At 47.9% G+C, this 19,625-nt stretch overlaps 2 protein-coding genes across 2 annotated transcripts in view; one reads left to right on the forward strand and one right to left on the reverse strand.

Annotated features, from left to right (window-relative positions):
- The window catches only part of LOC123757194 (dentin sialophosphoprotein), a 185,188-nt gene extending 178,559 nt beyond the window's left edge, over positions 1-6,629 (forward strand). The window contains exons 5-6 of the mRNA XM_069329318.1: positions 1,769-1,939; positions 5,547-6,629. Of these exons, the coding sequence (XP_069185419.1) occupies positions 1,769-1,939; positions 5,547-6,515 (1,140 nt within the window). The 3' untranslated portion in view covers positions 6,516-6,629. The remainder of the gene's footprint in view (positions 1-1,768; positions 1,940-5,546) is intronic.
- A 1,546-nt stretch (positions 6,630-8,175) lies between these two features.
- Positions 8,176-13,696, reverse strand: LOC138367600 (uncharacterized abhydrolase domain-containing protein DDB_G0269086-like). Its single transcript, XM_069329319.1, has 3 exons — positions 13,460-13,696; positions 11,357-11,593; positions 8,176-10,179 (listed from the first exon to the last, which is right to left on the reverse strand). The coding sequence occupies exons 1-3, from the start codon at positions 13,694-13,696 to the stop codon at positions 8,176-8,178; spliced, it is 2,478 nt and encodes an 825-aa protein (XP_069185420.1).
- Between the last annotated feature and the right edge of the window lie 5,929 nt (positions 13,697-19,625).

Below are 19,625 nucleotides of genomic sequence, written 5' to 3' on the forward strand. Positions count from 1 at the left end.
TGTTGAGGTGTGGTGAGGGGTAGTGTGGTGGGGTGTGGTGTTAGGTGTGGTGAAGGGTGTGTGGTGTGTTGAGGTGTGGTGAGGGGTAGTGTGGTGGGGTGTGGTGTTAGGTGTGGTGAAGGGTGTGTGGTGTGGTGAGGTGTGGTGAGGGGTAGTGTGGTGGGGTGTGGTGTTAGGTGTGGTGAAGGGTGTGTGGTGTGGTGAGGTGTGTGGGGTGTGTGGTGAGGTGTGAAGTATGGTGTGAGGTGTGGTGAGGGGTGTTAGGTGTGGTGAAGGGTGTGATGGGGTGAATGGGTTTAGTGAGAGGTGTGAGTGAGAGGTTGAGTGAGAGGTGTGGGGTGAGAGGTGTGGGGTGAGAGGTGTGGGGTGAGAGGTGTGGGGTGAGAGGTGTGGAGTGAGAGGTGTGGAGTGAGAGGTGTGGGGTGAGAGGTGTGGGGTGAGAGGTGTGGGGTGAGAGGTGTGGAGTGAGAGGTGTGGGGTGAGAGGTGTGGGGTGAGAGGTGTGGGGTGAGAGGTGTGGGGTGAGAGGTGTGGGGTGAGAGGTGTGGGGTGAGAGGTGTGGGGTGAGAGGTGTGGGGTGAGAGGTGTGGGGTGAGAGGTGTGGGGTGAGAGGTGTGGAGTGAGAGGTGTGGGGTGAGAGGTGTGGGGTGAGAGGTGTGGAGTGAGAGGTGTGGGGTGAGAGGTGTGGGGTGAGAGGTGTGGGGTGAGAGGTGTGGGGTGAGAGGTGTGGGGTGAGAGGTGTGGGGTGAGAGGTGTGGGGTGAGAGGTGTGGGGTGAGAGGTGTGGGGTGAGAGGTGTGGGGTGAGAGGTGTGGGGTGAGAGGTGTGGAGTGAGAGGTGTGGAGTGAGAGGTGTGGGGTGAGAGGTGTGGGGTGAGAGGTGTGGGGTGAGAGGTGTGGGGTGAGAGGTGTGGGGTGAGAGGTGTGGGGTGAGAGGTGTGGAGTGAGAGGTGTGGGGTGAGAGGTGTGGGGTGAGAGGTGTGGGGTGAGAGGTGTGGGGTGAGAGGTGTGGGGTGAGAGGTGTGGGGTGAGAGGTGTGGGGTGAGAGGTGTGGGGTGAGAGGTGTGGAGTGAGAGGTGTGGAGTGAGAGGTGTGGGGTGAGAGGTGTGGGGTGAGAGGTGTGGGGTGAGAGGTGTGGGGTGAGAGGTGTGGGGTGAGAGGTGTGGGGTGAGAGGTGTGGAGTGAGAGGTGTGGGGTGAGAGGTGTGGGGTGAGAGGTGTGGGGTGAGAGGTGTGGGGTGAGAGGTGTGGGGTGAGAGGTGTGGGGTGAGAGGTGTGGGGTGAGAGGTGTGGAGTGAGAGGTGTGGAGTGAGAGGTGTGGGGTGAGAGGTGTGGGGTGAGAGGTGTGGGGTGAGAGGTGTGGGGTGAGAGGTGTGGGGTGAGAGGTGTGGGGTGAGAGGTGTGGGGTGAGAGGTGTGGAGTGAGAGGTGTGGGGTGAGAGGTGTGGGGTGAGAGGTGTGGGGTGAGAGGTGTGGGGTGAGAGGTGTGGGGTGAGAGGTGTGGGGTGAGAGGTGTGGGGTGAGAGGTGTGGAGTGAGAGGTGTGGGGTGAGAGGTGTGGGGTGAGAGGTGTGGGGTGAGAGGTGTGGGGTGAGAGGTGTGGGGTGAGAGGTGTGGGGTGAGAGGTGTGGGGTGAGAGGTGTGGAGTGAGAGGTGTGGGGTGAGAGGTGTGGGGTGAGAGGTGTGGGGTGAGAGGTGTGGGGTGAGAGGTGTGGGGTGAGAGGTGTGACCCAACACAACCTAACCACACCGTTGCCACCCCCGGGACGGACAGGCGCGCCCGTCAACAATGCGACTCCCGCGCCCGTCCCGGAACATCGCCGTCCCCGTCATCACCTCGGCGTCCCGTCCCACCAAGAGGACCTCGTCCCTCCGGTCCTTCATCCCCAGGAACAGGCGGCGACAAGTCGAGGAGGTGTTTACGGGGCCCAAGAATAAAGTCAAGGTACGTTGTTACTGTCCCATATGAGGCAGCTCCTACTGTCCCATATGAGGCAGCTCCTACTGTCCCATATGAGGCAGCTCCTACTGTCCCATATGAGGCAGCTCCTACTGTCCCATATGAGGCAGCTCCTACTGTGCCCTTATGAGGCAGCTCCTACTGTCCCATATGAGGCAGCTCCTACTGTCCCATATGAGGCAGCTAATATTGACCCATGCGAGGCAGCTAATATTGACCCATGCGAGGGAGCTAATATTGACCCATGCGAGGGAGCTAATATTGACCCATGCGAGGGAGCTAATATTGACCCATGCGAGGGAGCTAATATTGACCCATGCGAGGGAGCTAATATTGACCCATGCGAGGGAGCTAATATTGACCCATGCGAGGGAGCTAATATTGACCCATGCGAGGGAGCTAATATTGACCCATGCGAGGGAGCTAATATTGACCCATGCGAGGGAGCTAATATTGACCCATGCGAGGGAGCTAATATTGACCCATGCGAGGGAGCTAATATTGACCCATGCGAGGGAGCTAATATTGACCCATGCGAGGGAGCTAATATTGACCCATGCGAGGGAGCTAATATTGACCCATGCGAGGGAGCTAATATTGACCCATGCGAGGGAGCTAATATTGACCCATGCGAGGGAGCTAATATTGACCCATGCGAGGGAGCTAATATTGACCCATGCGAGGGAGCTAATATTGACCCATGCGAGGGAGCTAATATTGACCCATGCGAGGGAGCTAATATTGACCCATGCGAGGGAGCTAATATTGACCCATGCGAGGGAGCTAATATTGACCCATGCGAGGGAGCTAATATTGACCCATGCGAGGGAGCTAATATTGACCCATGCGAGGGAGCTAATATTGACCCATGCGAGGGAGCTAATATTGACCCATGCGAGGGAGCTAATATTGACCCATGCGAGGGAGCTAATATTGACCCATGCGAGGGAGCTAATATTGACCCATGCGAGGGAGCTAATATTGACCCATGCGAGGGAGCTAATATTGACCCATGCGAGGGAGCTAATATTGACCCATGCGAGGGAGCTAATATTGACCCATGCGAGGGAGCTAATATTGACCCATGCGAGGGAGCTAATATTGACCCATGCGAGGGAGCTAATATTGACCCATGCGAGGGAGCTAATATTGACCCATGCGAGGGAGCTAATATTGACCCATGCGAGGGAGCTAATATTGACCCATGCGAGGGAGCTAATATTGACCCATGCGAGGGAGCTAATATTGACCCATGCGAGGGAGCTAATATTGACCCATGCGAGGGAGCTAATATTGACCCATGCGAGGGAGCTAATATTGACCCATGCGAGGGAGCTAATATTGACCCATGCGAGGGAGCTAATATTGACCCATGCGAGGGAGCTAATATTGACCCATGCGAGGGAGCTAATATTGACCCATGCGAGGGAGCTAATATTGACCCATGCGAGGGAGCTAATATTGACCCATGCGAGGGAGCTAATATTGACCCATGCGAGGGAGCTAATATTGACCCATGCGAGGGAGCTAATATTGACCCATGCGAGGGAGCTAATATTGACCCATGCGAGGGAGCTAATATTGACCCATGCGAGGGAGCTAATATTGACCCATGCGAGGGAGCTAATATTGACCCATGCGAGGGAGCTAATATTGACCCATGCGAGGGAGCTAATATTGACCCATGCGAGGGAGCTAATATTGACCCATGCGAGGGAGCTAATATTGACCCATGCGAGGGAGCTAATATTGACCCATGCGAGGGAGCTAATATTGACCCATGCGAGGGAGCTAATATTGACCCATGCGAGGGAGCTAATATTGACCCATGCGAGGGAGCTAATATTGACCCATGCGAGGCGGATCAACATCACACACCTACAACCTTGCAGTCAATCTCTCTACAATGTTATGTTGTAACGTTCCACAGCTCAACAATCACATTTATTCTATAAATCAACATTTCTGAAATTTCAATCCATTCATTCGTGAACTAACTTAAGGGGAAGATGCACTCCAAGCATAACTGTAGAGCCTTTAACACTCACGCTTCTGGATGAGACTCCTGGTACTCTCACTGGCCCTGTTTCAAGCACCTCTGCACCGCTCTCTTGGTTTTAGAGACAAACTAATCATGTCTTCTAGAATCTAGATCTTTTTCACGTTCGGATTTACTAATGTATCAATAACTGAACCGATTGCTCGTACCTCTAATTTACCTTCCTAAATTTAGAAGTCTAAAATTCTCACCAGTTTAAAAACGTATTTAAAAGTCTATGCATGGCTTCCTCCTGTATTTCTAAATTATTGTTTGAATTCATTACCTGACTTTTTTAGGGTTATGGGCAACGTGGCTAAGGCCCCCCCTCCCCCCTAGTGACCTCCTCCCCCCTAAGGGCTCTCCTCCCCCCTAAGGGCTCCCCCTCCCCCCTAAGAGCTCCCCTCTTCCTGAGGGCCCCCTCCCCCCTAAGGCCCCCCCCCCGGGGTCAAGGTCACCGTGTGTGTGGCAGTTCGTGCTCCTGTTAGTTGGTAATTTTAGTAACCATGTGAACCATCGTTCATGTACTGACGTAATGGACAATTAGACAGTAGAATTTCGTATTATTCACTTCATGGAGTCTGGAAAAATCACGCTAAAAAGCAAAATTCAATATTCCTAGGCCTAATATAGCACATATATATACTATATTAGGCCTCAGAGGGCGTATATTAGACCTAGGAATGTTAGGTTAGGGTTTTATTAGCAACATAAATGCAAAACCTTTTCCGGTTTGTCCAACTTCAACACTACCAGAGTCTACGTTGCGACTGTCCATTAGGTCAACATATGTAGTATAGTGCACAGTGCACATGGTTACTGTAGGTACTGTGCACTCTGGCTGGGCTGAGTGCACAAGAACGGGCCCCCGCCCCCACTACCTCCTCTCCTTCACCATCATTTTAAGAAGAGTTAATGTGTCCTCAACTACACAACGTGTACTTGAGGACAATTACACAATGTATTTCTTTTTTATAACAATACGTCGCTAATGATAGTATTCCTTACATGACAGTTCAACCCAGACATAACTAATATTACTCACTATTGCATTAAATGATAACATTGAGTTAGGCAGAGTGTATGGATGGGGTTGACCAGACCACACACTGGAAGGTGAAGGGACGACGGCGTTTCGGTCCGTCCTGGACCATTCTCAAGTCGACAGTCGACTTGAATGATCCAGGACGGACCGAAACGTCGTCGTCCCTTCAACTTCTAGTGTGTGGTCTGGTCAACATACTTCAGCCACGTTATTGTGACTCCTCGCCTGCATGTGTGGATGGAGACCATCACAGCCAGCGCTTAGTGTCCTCACACATGGCGGCTTCCTCACTCAGCCGCCTTGCTTTATGCCAGGGCTTTACCCACCGGTTATGGTGAGTGTGGGTGCTAGCGATACTGCTTTATGTTGCAATGGTTAATGTCAGTGGTAGAGTTAACCACTTTATGTCACTGGTTAACCCAGAGGTGCGTCAGTAGTAGTGCTCCACCCCATGGAGTCAGGACTCTACATACTATTAATGATGATAATATGACTGCATGTCCCTACAGATCCCTGAGCCTTGCCTGACGTGCGGGAAGGAGCAGAACCCGGAGCGCTTCCATAGCCACCCGTTACACATGCAGAAGTTCAAACCCAAGTCAGAGGACAAGAACAAGAGCAAGCAGCTCAACAAACTCATCGTCACCAAACCCACCGCCCTCAAGTACAAGAGTAAGAGTTTTGATGACGAGAAGAAGAGCTCTGGCAGGAAGAGCAAGTTAAAACCTCCAAACGCAATAAATCTGAAGTCGAGGAGTGTAGAGACGTCGCCTGTGCTCACTAAGAAGGCAGATGCTGCGGAAAAAACTGTGCCTTTAAAGAAATTTATCCAAAATCAAAAGGCTTCCATTGCAAAGGGACAAAAAGACTTTAATATAGAAATATACGGCAGAGACGTTTCCCCTTCTCAACAAAGTGAAAATGGTATCAGTCCGTTATCTCAAAGAAAACGGGAAGTTACTGTGAAACAAAACAAATTGAACAGTGAAAAAAGTGTTAGCCAGCAGAGAGCGTCACATCCCCCTCGTCACATTGGTAAGATCGAGGAGGAGAGTGAAGGTTCGTGTGAGCCTGGCAGTAACTCGGGCTCCCGGGGCGCAGACAGCAGCCAGCCTGGCAGTAACTCGGGCTCCCGGGGCGCAGACAGCAGCCAGCCTGGCAGTAACTCGGGCTCCCGGGGCGCAGACAGCAGCCAGCCTGGCAGTAACTCGGGCTCCCGGGGCGCAGACAGCAGCCAGCCTGGCAGTAACTCGGGCTCCCGGGGCGCAGACAGCAGCCACCCCAGCAGTAACTCGGGCTCCCGGGGCGCAGACAGCAGCCAGCCTGGCAGTAACTCGGGCTCCCGGGGCGCAGACAGCAGCCAGCCCAGCAGCAACAGAGGGAGCACAGCACCCACCATGGTCTGTTACATCTGTGGCCGAGGCTTCGGCAGCAAGTCCCTCTCCATCCACGAGCCCCAGTGCCTCGAGGTGAGCTAAACTAGTCCTCTTATTCTTATTCAACAAGCATTTATCCATCTACTTACTAACCTGTACATCTTCTCTGAAAATTTGCCGGTTTTGTTTACATGTATTAAACGAGCATCCACTACGGACTCACCATAGCCCGTGCTACTTGCAACTTTAGTTCCGAGTAGCTGAATCTAAAACAACAACAACAACAGCCAGCACGAGCATTGAAACTTTCCAATAAAACGTTATTATTTTTTATAAGCAGACTTCTAGTGCATCAGAGCTCATCAATTGCTTAATAAATGTAAACAAAGTCGCTAAAGATCGAGAAAAGATGTTCAGATTCATAAGTCTTTGTTTAACGTTTTGATAAATCCGGCCCCTGGTTCATGTGAGTTACTTGGTCACAAGTGCACTCGCTGGAGCTTAATAAATTCATCTTTACATTCTTTAAGGATCCTGACAAATGTTTCGTATAATACTGAACACTTATTGGGCTTTCATTTTTCAAGTTGTTTATTAATAATATGTCACTCGTCCATCAAGTCAGTACTGGTGCAGAGAGCATCAGCGGTACACCAGTACCCTCCCGGCTTCTCACACACCCAAATGCACGACAAGTGTAAAGGAAACTGAACAACTTAAAAATGTAACTCGTCTGCTACTGTGTTACTCGAGGAGCGAGGCTGTGGTGTCCGGTGGTCCTGGTGCCCCCGGACACACTGCGCGAGGCTGTGGTGTCCGGAGGTCCTCGTGCCCCCGGACACACTGTGCGAGGCTGTGGTGTCCGGTGGTCCTCGTGCCCCTGGACACACTGTGCGAGGCTGTGGTGTCCGGTGGTCCTCGTGCCCCCGGACACACTGTGCGGGGCTGTGGTGTCCGGTGGTCCTCGTGCCCCCGGACACACTGTGCGAGGCTGTGGTGTCCGGTGGTCCTCGTGCCCCCGGACACACTGTGCGAGGCTGTGGTGTCCGGTGGTCCTCGTGCCCCCGGACACACTGTGCAAGGCTGTGGTGTCCGGTGGTCCTCGTGCCCCCGGACACACTGTGCGGGGCTGTGGTGTCCGGTGGTCCTCGTGTCCCCGGACACACTGTGCGGGGCTGTGGTGTCCGGTGGTCCTCGTGCCCCCGGACACACTGTGCGGGGCTGTGGTGTCCGGTGGTCCTCGTGCCCCTGGACACACTGTGCAAGGCTGTGGTGTCCGGTGGTCCTCGTGCCCCCGGACACACTGTGCGAGGCTGTGGTGTCCGGTGGTCCTCGTGCCCCCGGACACACTGTGCGGGGCTGTGGTGTCCGGTGGTCCTCGTGCCCCCGGACACACTGTGCGGGGCTGTGGTGTCCGGTGGTCCTCGTGCCCCCGGACACACTGTGCGGGGCTGTGGTGTCCGGTGGTCCTCGTGCCCCCGGACACACTGTGCGGGGCTGTGGTGTCCGGTGGTCCTCGTGCCCCCGGACACACTGTGCGGGGCTGTGGTGTCCGGTGGTCCTGGTGCCCCCGGACACACTGCGCGAGGCTGTGGTGTCCGGTGGTCCTCGTGCCCCCGGACACACTGTGCGGGGCTGTGGTGTCCGGTGGTCCTGGTGCCCCCGGACACACTGCGCGAGGCTGTGGTGTCCGGTGGTCCTCGTGCCCCCGGACACACTGTGCGGGGCTGTGGTGTCCGGTGGTTCTCGTGCCTGCTTGTTCTCAAGTGTAGTAGCCTGCCTGCTTGGTCTCAACCTGCTTGGTCTCAGCCTGCTTGGTCTCAACCTGCTTGGTCTCAGCCTGCTTGGTCTCAGCCTGCTTGGTCTCAGCCTGCTTGGTCTCAACCTGCTTGGTCTCAACCTGCTTGGTCTCAGCCTGCTTGGTCTCAACCTGCTTGGTCTCAGCCTGCTTGGTCTCAACCTGCTTGGTCTCAGCCTGCTTGGTCTCAGCCTGCTTGGTCTCAGCCTGCTTGGTCTCAGCCTGCTTGGTCTCAATTTGCTTGGTCTCAGCCTGCTTGGTCTCAGCCTGCTTGCTCTCAGCCTGCTTGGTCTCAACCTGCTTGGTCTCAGCCTGCTTGGTCTCAGCCTGCTTGCTCTCAGCCTGCTTGGTCTCAACCTGCTTGCTCTCAGCCTGCTTGGTCTCAACCTGCTTGGTCTCAATTTGCTTGGTCTCAGCCTGCTTGGTCTCAGCCTGCTTGGTCTCAGCCTGCTTGCTCTCAGCCTGCTTGGTCTCAGCCTGCTTGGTCTCAGCCTGCTTGCTCTCAGCCTGCTTGGTCTCAGCCTGCTTGGTCTCAGCCTGCTTGCTCTCAGCCTGCTTGGTCTCAACCTGCTTGGTCTCAATTTGCTTGGTCTCAGCCTGCTTAGTCTCAGCCTGCTTGGTCTCAGCCTGCTTGGTCTCAGCCTTTTTGGTCTCAGCCTGCTTGGTCTCAGCCTGCTTGGTCTCAGCCTGCTTGGTCTCAGCCTGCTTGGTCTCAGCCTGCTTGGTCTCGGCCTGCTTGGTCTCAGCCTGCTTGGTCTCAGCCTGCTTGGTCTCAACCTGCTTGGTCTCAGCCTGCTTGGTCTCAGCCTGCTTAGTCTCAGCCTGCTTGGTCTCAGCCTGCTTGGTCTCAGCCTGCTTGGTCTCAGCCTTTTTGGTCTCAGCCTTTTTGGTCTCAGCCTGCTTGGTCTCAGCCTGCTTGGTCTCAACCTGCTTGGTCTCAGCCTGCTTGGTCTCAGCCTGCTTGGTCTCAGCCTGCTTGGTCTCAACCTGCTTGGTCTCAACCTGCTTGGTCTCAGCCTGCTTGGTCTCAGCCTGCTTGGTCTCAGCCTGCTTGGTCTCAGCCTTTTTGGTCTCAGCCTTTTTGGTCTCAGCCTGCTTGGTCTCAGCCTGCTTGGTCTCAACCTGCTTGGTCTCAGCCTGCTTGGTCTCAGCCTGCTTGGTCTCAGCCTGCTTGGTCTCAACCTGCTTGGTCTCAACCTGCTTGGTCTCAGCCTGCTTGGTCTCAGCCTGCTTGGTCTCAGCCTGCTTGGTCTCAGCCTTTTTGGTCTCAGCCTTTTTGGTCTCAGCCTGCTTGGTCTCAGCCTGCTTGGTCTCAACCTGCTTGGTCTCAGCCTGCTTGGTCTCAGCCTGCTTGGTCTCAGCCTGCTTGGTCTCAACCTGCTTGGTCTCAGCCTGCTTGGTCTCAGCCTGCTTAGTCTCAGCCTGCTTGGTCTCAGCCTGCTTGGTCTCAGCCTGCTTGGTCTCAGCCTTTTTGGTCTCAGCCTTTTTGGTCTCAGCCTGCTTGGTCTCAGCCTGCTTGGTCTCAACCTGCTTGGTCTCAACCTGCTTGGTCTCAACCTGCTTGGTCTCAACCTGCTTGGTCTCAGCCTGCTTGGTCTCAGCCTGCTTAGTCTCAGCCTGCTTGGTCTCAGCCTGCTTGGTCTCAGCCTGCTTAGTCTCAGCCTGCTTGGTCTCTGCCTGCTTGGTCTCAGCCTGCTTAGTCTCAGCCTGCTTGGTCTCAACCTGCTTGGTCTCAGCCTGCTTGGTCTCAGCCTGCTTAGTCTCAGCCTGCTTGGTCTCAACCTGCTTGGTCTCAGCCTGCTTGGTCTCAACCTGCTTGGTCTCAGCCTGCTTGGTCTCAACCTGCTTGGTCTCAGCCTGCTTGGTCTCAGCCTGCTTGGTCTCAGCCTGCTTGGTCTCAACCTGCTTGGTCTCAGCCTGCTTGGTCTCAACCTGCTTGGTCTCAGCCTGCTTGGTCTCAAGTGGAGACTACTTGGGTAGTCTCAAATGTAGCCTACTATCATTAAGATGTCTATTGATCGTCTACGATCACTGCATTATTGATCCTCTACGCAAGCAAAAAGACGATCAATGGTGCGGTGATCATGGTACGGTGTACGTGTAGGGGTGATCCTGGACGTCATGAGTTCGAATCCTGGTCACGCCCCCTGTCCCCTTGTCCTCCCCATTATCCCCCCCCCCACCACTCCCCCATCCCCCTTGTCTTCCCCAGCATCCCTCACTCCTCTTTCCCCGTGTCCACCCCACCATTCTCCACTTCCCCGTCCCCGTGTCCTCCCCACCATTCCCCACTCTCTCGTTTGATGATTTCTCAAATGATCTGATGTTCCCATCAGAAAAATAAGAACATCAAATGATTTAATGTTCCCTTCACTGAAAAACATGAACAGTTTAAAAAAAGAAATAAAAATCAATAAAAAAAATAAAAAAATAAACTTTACTCACGAAATGAACGGTATGTAAACAACGCAGCCTAATTCCAACGCAATGTTACACAAAATAATTAAATAAAAATTGAAATAAATTGAACTCTATGAAAATGCAATTTATCAATGCAGTCGGAAACATTGGAATCGTAACATATTTAGTATAGCGTGTGTTGCTTTTATGTGCAACATATGATTTTATCTGTCACAGAAGGTGGCATGTATATAGTAGGTATATAAAAACACGCACGTATTCGAATGCAACGTTGTGTCATAATTTCAAAGCAATCGGTAAAGTGGTTTCGGAGATTTCCCTCACATGAAAAACACAGTTTAAAAAAAGCATGTCTTTTGTTACCTATCACAGACATAGCACCGGATTGAAGATGGCATGTCAAACGCCTCGTCAGCTTGGTCGACGTCATATCTATGTACTTAGATTGAGGGTTACATCCTTCGTGGGGGCAAGTGTACATGTATACAACGCTTGACTGCTGTAGAGGGTTCTCCGTCGGCTTCGGCCTGTTTATAAGGAGATCGGTAGTCTTCTTTGTTTTATAGAATATGAGTAGGTTTACGTTTTGCTTAGGAGTTGTTTTTTACTCCTTTACGGATTATTTCTTTCATTATTCGTTTTTTTATGTTCACTGTGCATGGTGGATTTATAATATATTTTCATTGGAGGTGTTGTAGTTTATGTTCTTGGTTCAGGATTGTACCATCAATCGAGGTACAGTGTATATTTTTGTGTTGCTATATCCATTGTTCACCAACACCTGAGTTATTCTCTCAAACTCCCTACCCACGTTGCTCCATTCAGAGCAGTGGGTAAGAGCTCGACGAATATAAGCGTTAAGAACACTTAGCTTTTTATCTTTGGAGGCTCTCACTCCTTCCGATGTGATTTGATTGTTGCTGCCGGAGGCGGCTAGTTTACTGTGCACCCCATACCCATCCTGTGAGCGGTAGCACAAAAAGCATTGCAGAGGGCACAAAAGGTCTTTATCAGACCTCATCTTAGATAATTACATAAACAATTTCATCTATCCTTCACACCTTATAGTTACATGTCAGCTAGTTACAGAGAATGTTCTATTTCAAGAGCTACATATTTACAGTAAGTCATCATACATTAATGGTAGGTCTTATCGCTAATACATAATAGTTTGGCCAATGGGGATATTACAGAGTCATAGGGGAGCTTCTGTTTATTATTAGTCTTCACAATACACTACTTGTTTCTTCATCTCATATGTCGTTTATCTACTGGAAGCAAAATGTGTGTACAGTGCAAGGATTTCAGGTAATTCATCCTTGATAATAAGATAGGTTGTCATATCATACAGAGTGAGCTTAGATTTATCTCTAAAAGGCTCAGTTTTACTACAATCCAAGATATAGTGTTCGAGTGTGTGTCCCTGTCTTTGTCCACACACTTTACACTTTACTTCATCTAGATCCCTATACAAGCCGAACTGCCAGAGATCCTTGTAGCCAAGTCTTATACGAGCTGTGACAACATCTGTTAGTCTACTGACTTTGTTACTTGCCCCATACACATGTTTTACTTCACACATTTCATTGTGATGAACAATGGACCTGCTAGTTCCAGTTTGCACTGTTCTACTTTCTTCAAATCCATCCAAGAGTTCTCGTCTAATGACACTTTTAAGGGACCTATTTGATAACTCAAGATTCCGTTCAATACTGTCTTTATTTACTGCAGTCTTAGCAAGTACCGTTTAGGCATAATCCTATGTTTGTAGGTTTAGCATATACACTGGTGCTTAGAGAGATCACTGTTTTTGTTATTAGTACAACCAGGAATGGCAGACTGTTATTTTCATTATTTTCATGGGTAAAACGTAGTACTGACTCTCTTTCTAGATGACTTTTTAGATCAATTAGTTCATCTGGGTCTTTTACTATGACGAATAAACGGAGTATACTGTCATCTACATAACGGAGTAAACTGCCATCTACATAACGGAGTATACTGCCATCTACATAACGGAGTAAACTGCCATCTACATAACGGCAGTATACTGCCATCTACATAACGGAGTAAACTGCCATCTACATAACGGAGTAAACTGCCATCTACATAACGGCAGTATACTGCCATCTACATAACGGAGTAAACTGCCATCTACATAACGGCAGTATACTGCCATCTACATAACGGAGTAAACTGCCATCTACATAACGGAGTATACTGCCATCTACATAACGGAGTAAACTGCCATCTACATAACGGCAGTATACTGCCATCTACATAACGGAGTAAACTGCCATCTACATAACGGAGTATACTGCCATCTACATAACGGAGTATACTGCCATCTACATAACGGAGTAAACTGCCATCTACATAACGGCAGTATACTGCCATCTACATAACGGAGTATACTGCCATCTACATAACGGAGTATACTGCCATCTACATAACGGAGTATACTGCCATCTACATAACGGAGTATACTGCCATCTACATAACGGAGTATACTGCCATCTACATAACGGAGTATACTGCCATCTACATAACGGAGTATACTGCCATCTACATAACGGAGTATACTGCCATCTACATAACGGCAGTATACTGCCATCTACATAACGGAGTATACTGCCATCTACATAACGGAGTATACTGCCATCTACATAACGGAGTATATTGCCATCTACATAACGGCAGTATACTGCCATCTACATAACGGAGTATACTGCCATCTACATAACGGAGTATACTGCCATCTACATAACGGAGTATATTGCCATCTACATAACGGCAGTATACTACCATCTACATAACGGCAGTATACCATTGGCTTTTGCCGAATACTAAAGACTCTATCTTTGATGGTTCCCATGTAAAAATTAGCAAATAACACTGCTAAGAGGGAGCCCATTGCTACTCCGTCTAGTTGAAGATACATGTCCTCTTGCGGACTGATGAAAGGAGCTTCCTGTGTACATGGCTCGAGAAGACTCTTCAAGTGTGGCTCGGGACCGTCTAATTTGGGGGAGCTCTCGTCTCTGTATACTCTGTCCAGTATCATTCCTATGGTTGTGTCGACTGGGACGTTGGTAAATAGGGATTCGACGTCCAGTGCAGCAATAATTACATCGGGCTGTGTAGTTTTGATTATTTCTAGGAAATCTGCTGATGATTGTAGACTATAGTTGCTGCGAGTATATATATATATATATATATATATATATATATATATATATATGTATATATATATATATATATATATATATATATATATATATATATATATATATATATATATATATATATATATGCAAACAAGCCTGAATGGTCCCCAGGACTATATACAACTGAAAACTCACACCCCAGAAGTGACTCGAACCCATACTCCCACAACTGGTATGTACAGGGACGCCTTAATCCGCTTGACCATCACGACCGGACATAAGGAAGTGATAGCCGAGGCTATATGAACCACTTCCCCGCCGGCACTCGGATGGTAATCTTGGGCATAGCATTTTATCAAATCACCTCATTCTTTGGGGCACACGTGAGGAACACAAATGCAAACAAGCCTGAATGGTCCCCAGGACTATATACAACTGAAAACTCACACCCCAGAAGTGACTCGAACCCATACTCCCACAACTGGTATGTACAGGGACGCCTTAATCCGCTTGACCATCACGACCGGACATAAGGAATGGTCCTGGGGACCATTCAGGCTTGTTTGCATTTGTGTTCCTCACGTGTGCCCCAAAGAATGAGGTGATTTGATAAAATGCTATGCCCAAGATTACCATCCGAGTGCCGGCGGGGAAGTGGTTCATATAGCCTCGGCTATCACTTCCTTATGTCCGGTCGTGATGGTCAAGCGGATTAAGGCGTCCCTGTACATACCAGTTGTGGGAGTATGGGTTCGAGTCACTTCTGGGGTGTGAGTTTTCAGTTGTATATAGTCCTGGGGACCATTCAGGCTTGTTTGCATTTGTGTTCCTCACGTGTGCCCCAAAGAATGAGGTGATTTGATAAAATGCTATGCCCAAGATTACCATCCGAGTGCCGGCGGGGAAGTGGTTCATATAGCCTCGGCTATCACTTCCTTATGTCCGGTCGTGATGGTCAAGCGGATTAAGGCGTCCCTGTACATACCAGTTGTGGGAGTATGGGTTCGAGTCACTTCTGGGGTGTGAGTTTTCAGTTATATATATATATATATATATATATATATATATATATATATATATATATATATATATATATATATATATATATATGTCGAACCTAGTAGCCAGAACGCACTTCTCGGCCTACTATGCAAAGCCCGATTTGCCTAATAAGCCAAGTTTTCATGAATTAGTTTCTCAGAGCACTCTAAGTGCTCTGAGAAACATACCAGGAAAAAAAAAAGCGGGCAGTTTTTTCTGGTATGTTTCTCAGAGCATTGAGAGTTTGCAGTCCGGAATTTTTCGATGAAGAAATAGCAAATATATTTGAAATTGGGAAGAAGTTAAAATACTCAAAATCGATCTTGGATCTTGCGTTTGGTCAAGCAAAAAGGACTTTCTACAAACAGACTACTAAGTCTAAACCAGAACTGAAAAATTCGTTGGTATTACCATATTCTGAGGGTCTAGTAAATCTTGCCCCAGCCCTGAAGAACCTTAATATTAATCTAGTGTTCAAAAATGATAATACAGTTAAGTCCATGTTAATTAAGAACTCGCCCTCGTCTGTAGCAGGTTGTGTGTATTCCATCCCTTGTAATGAGTGTGCATGTGTTTACATCGGCCAGACTGGTAAATCTCTTTCCTCGCGTTTAAAACAGCATTCATACGCTATTCGTACAGCCCAGCAATCCAGTGCATTGTATTTACATTCCAGTTTATGTAATCATTCTATCGACTTCACAGGGGCAAAATGTATTGTTAAAAGTAAAGTTTTTGTTGAACGAAACGTAATCGAGTCCGCTCTGATCAAACATTGTAACAACAGCCTTAATGTGAGCCCCGGTATGTACAAGTTGGATCCCTATTTAAGCCTCAATATAGCACGTTAAAACAATATAGCAATCATTTAACACGTATGGCACTTGGAGATATTAATAGGAGCTGCCTCGTATGGGCCAATAGGCCTTCTGCAGATACCTTCTTTCTTATAATTCCTTTCCTCAACTTATTTTTGGTGGTCAGGTGATCTGCCCAGGCGGATATAAAGGTCTGATCAGCAATCTTATCTTCATTCTACTTTGCTCTGATGAAGGCGAATTAGCCGAAAACGCGTTAAGCATTTTCTATTTTTCACGTGTGGTTATTCTGCATATATATATATATATATATATATATATATATATATATATGTCGTACCTAGTAGCCAGAACTCACTTTTTGGCCAACTATGCAAGGCCTGATTTGCCTAATAAGCCAAGTTTTCCTGAATTAATATATTTTCTCTAATTTTTTTCTTATGAAATGATAAAGCTAACCATTTCATTATGTATGAGGTCAATTTTTTTTTATTGGAGTTAAAATTAACGTAGATATATGACCGAACCTAACCAACCCTACCTAACCTAACCTAACCTATCTTCATAGGTTAGGTTCGGTTAGGTAGCAGAAAAAGTTAGGTTAGGTTAGGTTAGGTAGGTTAGGTAGTCGAAAAAACATTAATTCATGAAAACTTGGCTTATTAGGCAAATCGGGCCTTGAATAGTAGGCTGATAAGTACGTTCTGGCTATTAGGTACGACATATATATATATATATATATATATATATATATTTATATATTTATATATATATATATATATATATATATATATATATATATATATTATTAAATATGACCGAAAAAGTAAGATTAATAATTCTAACACGAATTTTCTCAATCTTTCGTACATTACGCTTCACTGTTGGAGGTAAATCAAAAATCACTTCTCCAAAATTCATTTTTATTTCTAGTCTGACGCGACACGGGCGCGTTTCGTAAAACTTATTACATTTTCAAAGACTTCACAAATACACAACTGATTAGAACGTATCTCTGATTTTATATCTACATTTGAGTGAGGTGGGAAGGGTGATGTGGCATTAACACAAGACAGAACAGGAGGGGATATTAATAGGGTATTAAAAGTATCAACACAAGACAGAACAGAAACAATGGGTATTGAATAGAAGTGTTTGTAGAAAGCCTATTGGTCCATATTTCTTGATGCTTCTATATTGGAGCGGAGTCTTGAGGTGGGTAGAATATAGTTGTGCAATAATTGGCTGTTGATTGCTGGTGTTGACTTCTTGATGTGTAGTGCCTCGCAAACGTCAAGCCGCCTGCTATCGCTGTATCTATCGATGATTTCTGTGTTGTTTACTAGGATTTCTCTGGCGATGGTTTGGTTATGGGAAGAGATTATATGTTCCTTAATGGAGCCCTGTTGCTTATGCATCGTTAAACGCCTAGAAAGGGATGTTGTTGTCTTGCCTATATACTGGGTTTTTTGGAGCTTACAGTCCCCAAGTGGGCATTTGAAGGCATAGACGACATTAGTCTCTTTTAAAGCGTTCTGTTTTGTGTCTGGAGAGTTTCTCATGAGTAGGCTGGCCGTTTTTCTGGTTTTATAGTAAATCGTCAGTTGTATCCTCTGATTTTTGTCTGTAGGGATAACGTTTCTATTAACAATATCTTTCAGGACCCTTTCCTCCGTTTTATGAGCTGTGGAAAAGAAGTTCCTGTAAAATAGTCTAATAGGGGGTATAGGTGTTGTGTTAGTTGTCTCTTCAGAGGTTGCATGGCTTTTCACTTTCCTTCTTATGATGTCTTCGATGAAACCATTGGAGAAGCCGTTATTGACTAGGACCTGCCTTACCCTACAGAGTTCTTCGTCGACTTGCTTCCATTCTGAGCTGTGGCTTAGAGCACGGTCGACGTATGCGTTAACAACACTCCTCTTGTACCTGTCAGGGCAGTCGCTGTTGGCATTTAGGCACATTCCTATGTTTGTTTCCTTAGTGTAGACTGCAGTGTGGAAACCTCCGCCCTTTTCCATGACTGTTACATCTAGAAAAGGCAGCTTCCCATCCTTTTCCGTCTCGTAAGTGAAACGCAGCACGGAACTCTGCTCAAATGCCTCCTTCAGCTTCTGCAGATGTCTGACATCAGGTACCTGTGTAAAAATGTCGTCAACATACCTGCAGTATATGGCCGGTTTCAAGTTCATGTCGACTAAGACTTTTTGCTCGATGGTACCCATGTAGAAGTTTGCAAACAGGACACCTATGGGAGAACCCATGGCGACCCCATCTACTTGCTTATACATGTGCCCATCCGGGCTCAAGAAGGGTGCCTCTTTAGTACAAGCTTGGAGTAGTTTCCTCAGAATACTTTCTGGCATGTCAAGAGGAGTACAGGCTGGATCACGATACACTCTGTCGGCTATCATTCCGATTGTCTCGTCCACAGGTACGTTGGTAAACAGCGATTCTACGTCCAACGAGGCTCTTATCCCTGTGGCCCGTGTGCCCCGCAGTAAGTCCACAAATTCCTTTGGAGACTTCAGGCTGAAGGCAAAAGGAACATAAGGAGTCAGCAGGCCGTTGAGTCGCTTTGCCAGTCTGTACGTGGGTGTGGGTATCTGGCTAATGATTGGCCGAAGTGGGTTTCCAGGCTTGTGCGTCTTGACATTTCCATACACATATCCAGGTTTATATTCCCCAATGATCTTTGGCAGGTGGAGTCCGGATTTCTTGGCGTTTACAGTTTCGATCAGTTTGTTGACCTTTGCTTTTAATTCGGCTGTAGTGTCCTTCGTTACCCTTTGGAACTTAGTTTGGTCAGAGAGTATGATGTTCATTTTCGCCAGATATTCGTCTTTTTTAAGAATGACATATATTGGCGACTTGTCACCGCTCCTGACAACTATCTCCTTGTTCTCACGAAGGCTTTTAGCTGCCGCTTTAAGCTCGGGGGACAGTATGGTGCTTCTGTAGTTGCCTCGATTCTTTCCTCCTTCTGCAATAAGTTCTGCTTGTAAGGTATCTTTGGTAGTGACCTTCTTTTGTGTCTCGAGGTCGAATATGTCGTCCAACAGAATTTCCAACTCTACTTTCCGGGCCATCTCACTCGGTCTAGACATAACGTGACAGTTTATGCCCAGATTTAGGAGAGTGACTTGGTCCTCAGTGAGGCACATGAGGAGCCTTATGGGCACATGTATAAGCAAGTAGATGGGGTCGCCATGGGTTCTCCCATAGGTGTCCTGTTTGCAAACTTCTACATGGGTACCATCGAGCAAAAAGTCTTAGTCGACATGAACTTGAAACCGGCCATATACTGCAGGTATGTTGACGACATTTTTACACAGGTACCTGATGTCAGACATCTGCAGAAGCTGAAGGAGGCATTTGAGCAGAGTTCCGTGCTGCGTTTCACTTACGAGACGGAAAAGGATGGGAAGCTGCCTTTTCTAGATGTAACAGTCATGGAAAAGGGCGGAGGTTTCCACACTGCAGTCTACACTAAGGAAACAAACATAGGAATGTGCCTAAATGCCAACAGCGACTGCCCTGACAGGTACAAGAGGAGTGTTGTTAACGCATACGTCGACCGTGCTCTCAGCCACAGCTCAGAATGGAAGCAAGTCGACGAAGAACTCTGTAGGGTAAGGCAGGTCCTAGTCAATAACGGCTTCTCCAATGGTTTCATCGAAGACATCATAAGAAGGAAAGTGAAAAGCCATGCAACCTCTGAAGAGACAACTAACACAACACCTATACCCCCTATTAGACTATTTTACAGGAACTTCTTTTCCACAGCTCATAAAACGGAGGAAAGGGTCCTGAAAGATATTGTTAATAGAAACATTATCCCTACAGACAAAAATCAGAGGATACAACTGACGATTTACTATAAAACCAGAAAAACGGCCAGCCTACTCATGAGAAACTCTCCAGACACAAAACAGAACGCTTTAAAAGAGACTAATGTCGTCTATGCCTT

The sequence above is a fragment of the Procambarus clarkii genome, chromosome 22 (assembly GCF_040958095.1).
Source record: "Procambarus clarkii isolate CNS0578487 chromosome 22, FALCON_Pclarkii_2.0, whole genome shotgun sequence".
Classification (NCBI taxonomy): Eukaryota; Metazoa; Arthropoda; class Malacostraca; order Decapoda; family Cambaridae; genus Procambarus; species Procambarus clarkii.

What these genes read in the sequence shown, in the direction of transcription:
- LOC138367600 (XM_069329319.1), bottom strand. Translation starts at nt 13,696, where the DNA reads ATGATACTGGACAGAGTATACAGAGACGAGAGCTCCCCCAAATTAGAC. An exon ending in GTATTCGGCAAAAGCCAATG is followed by an intron (nt 11,594 to 13,459) that starts GTATACTGCCGT and finishes TACCGCTCACAG; the next exon opens with GATGGGTATGGGGTGCACAG. An exon ending in ACACTGTACCTCGATTGATG is followed by an intron (nt 10,180 to 11,356) that starts GTACAATCCTGA and finishes CTACCCAAGTAG; the next exon opens with TCTCCACTTGAGACCAAGCA.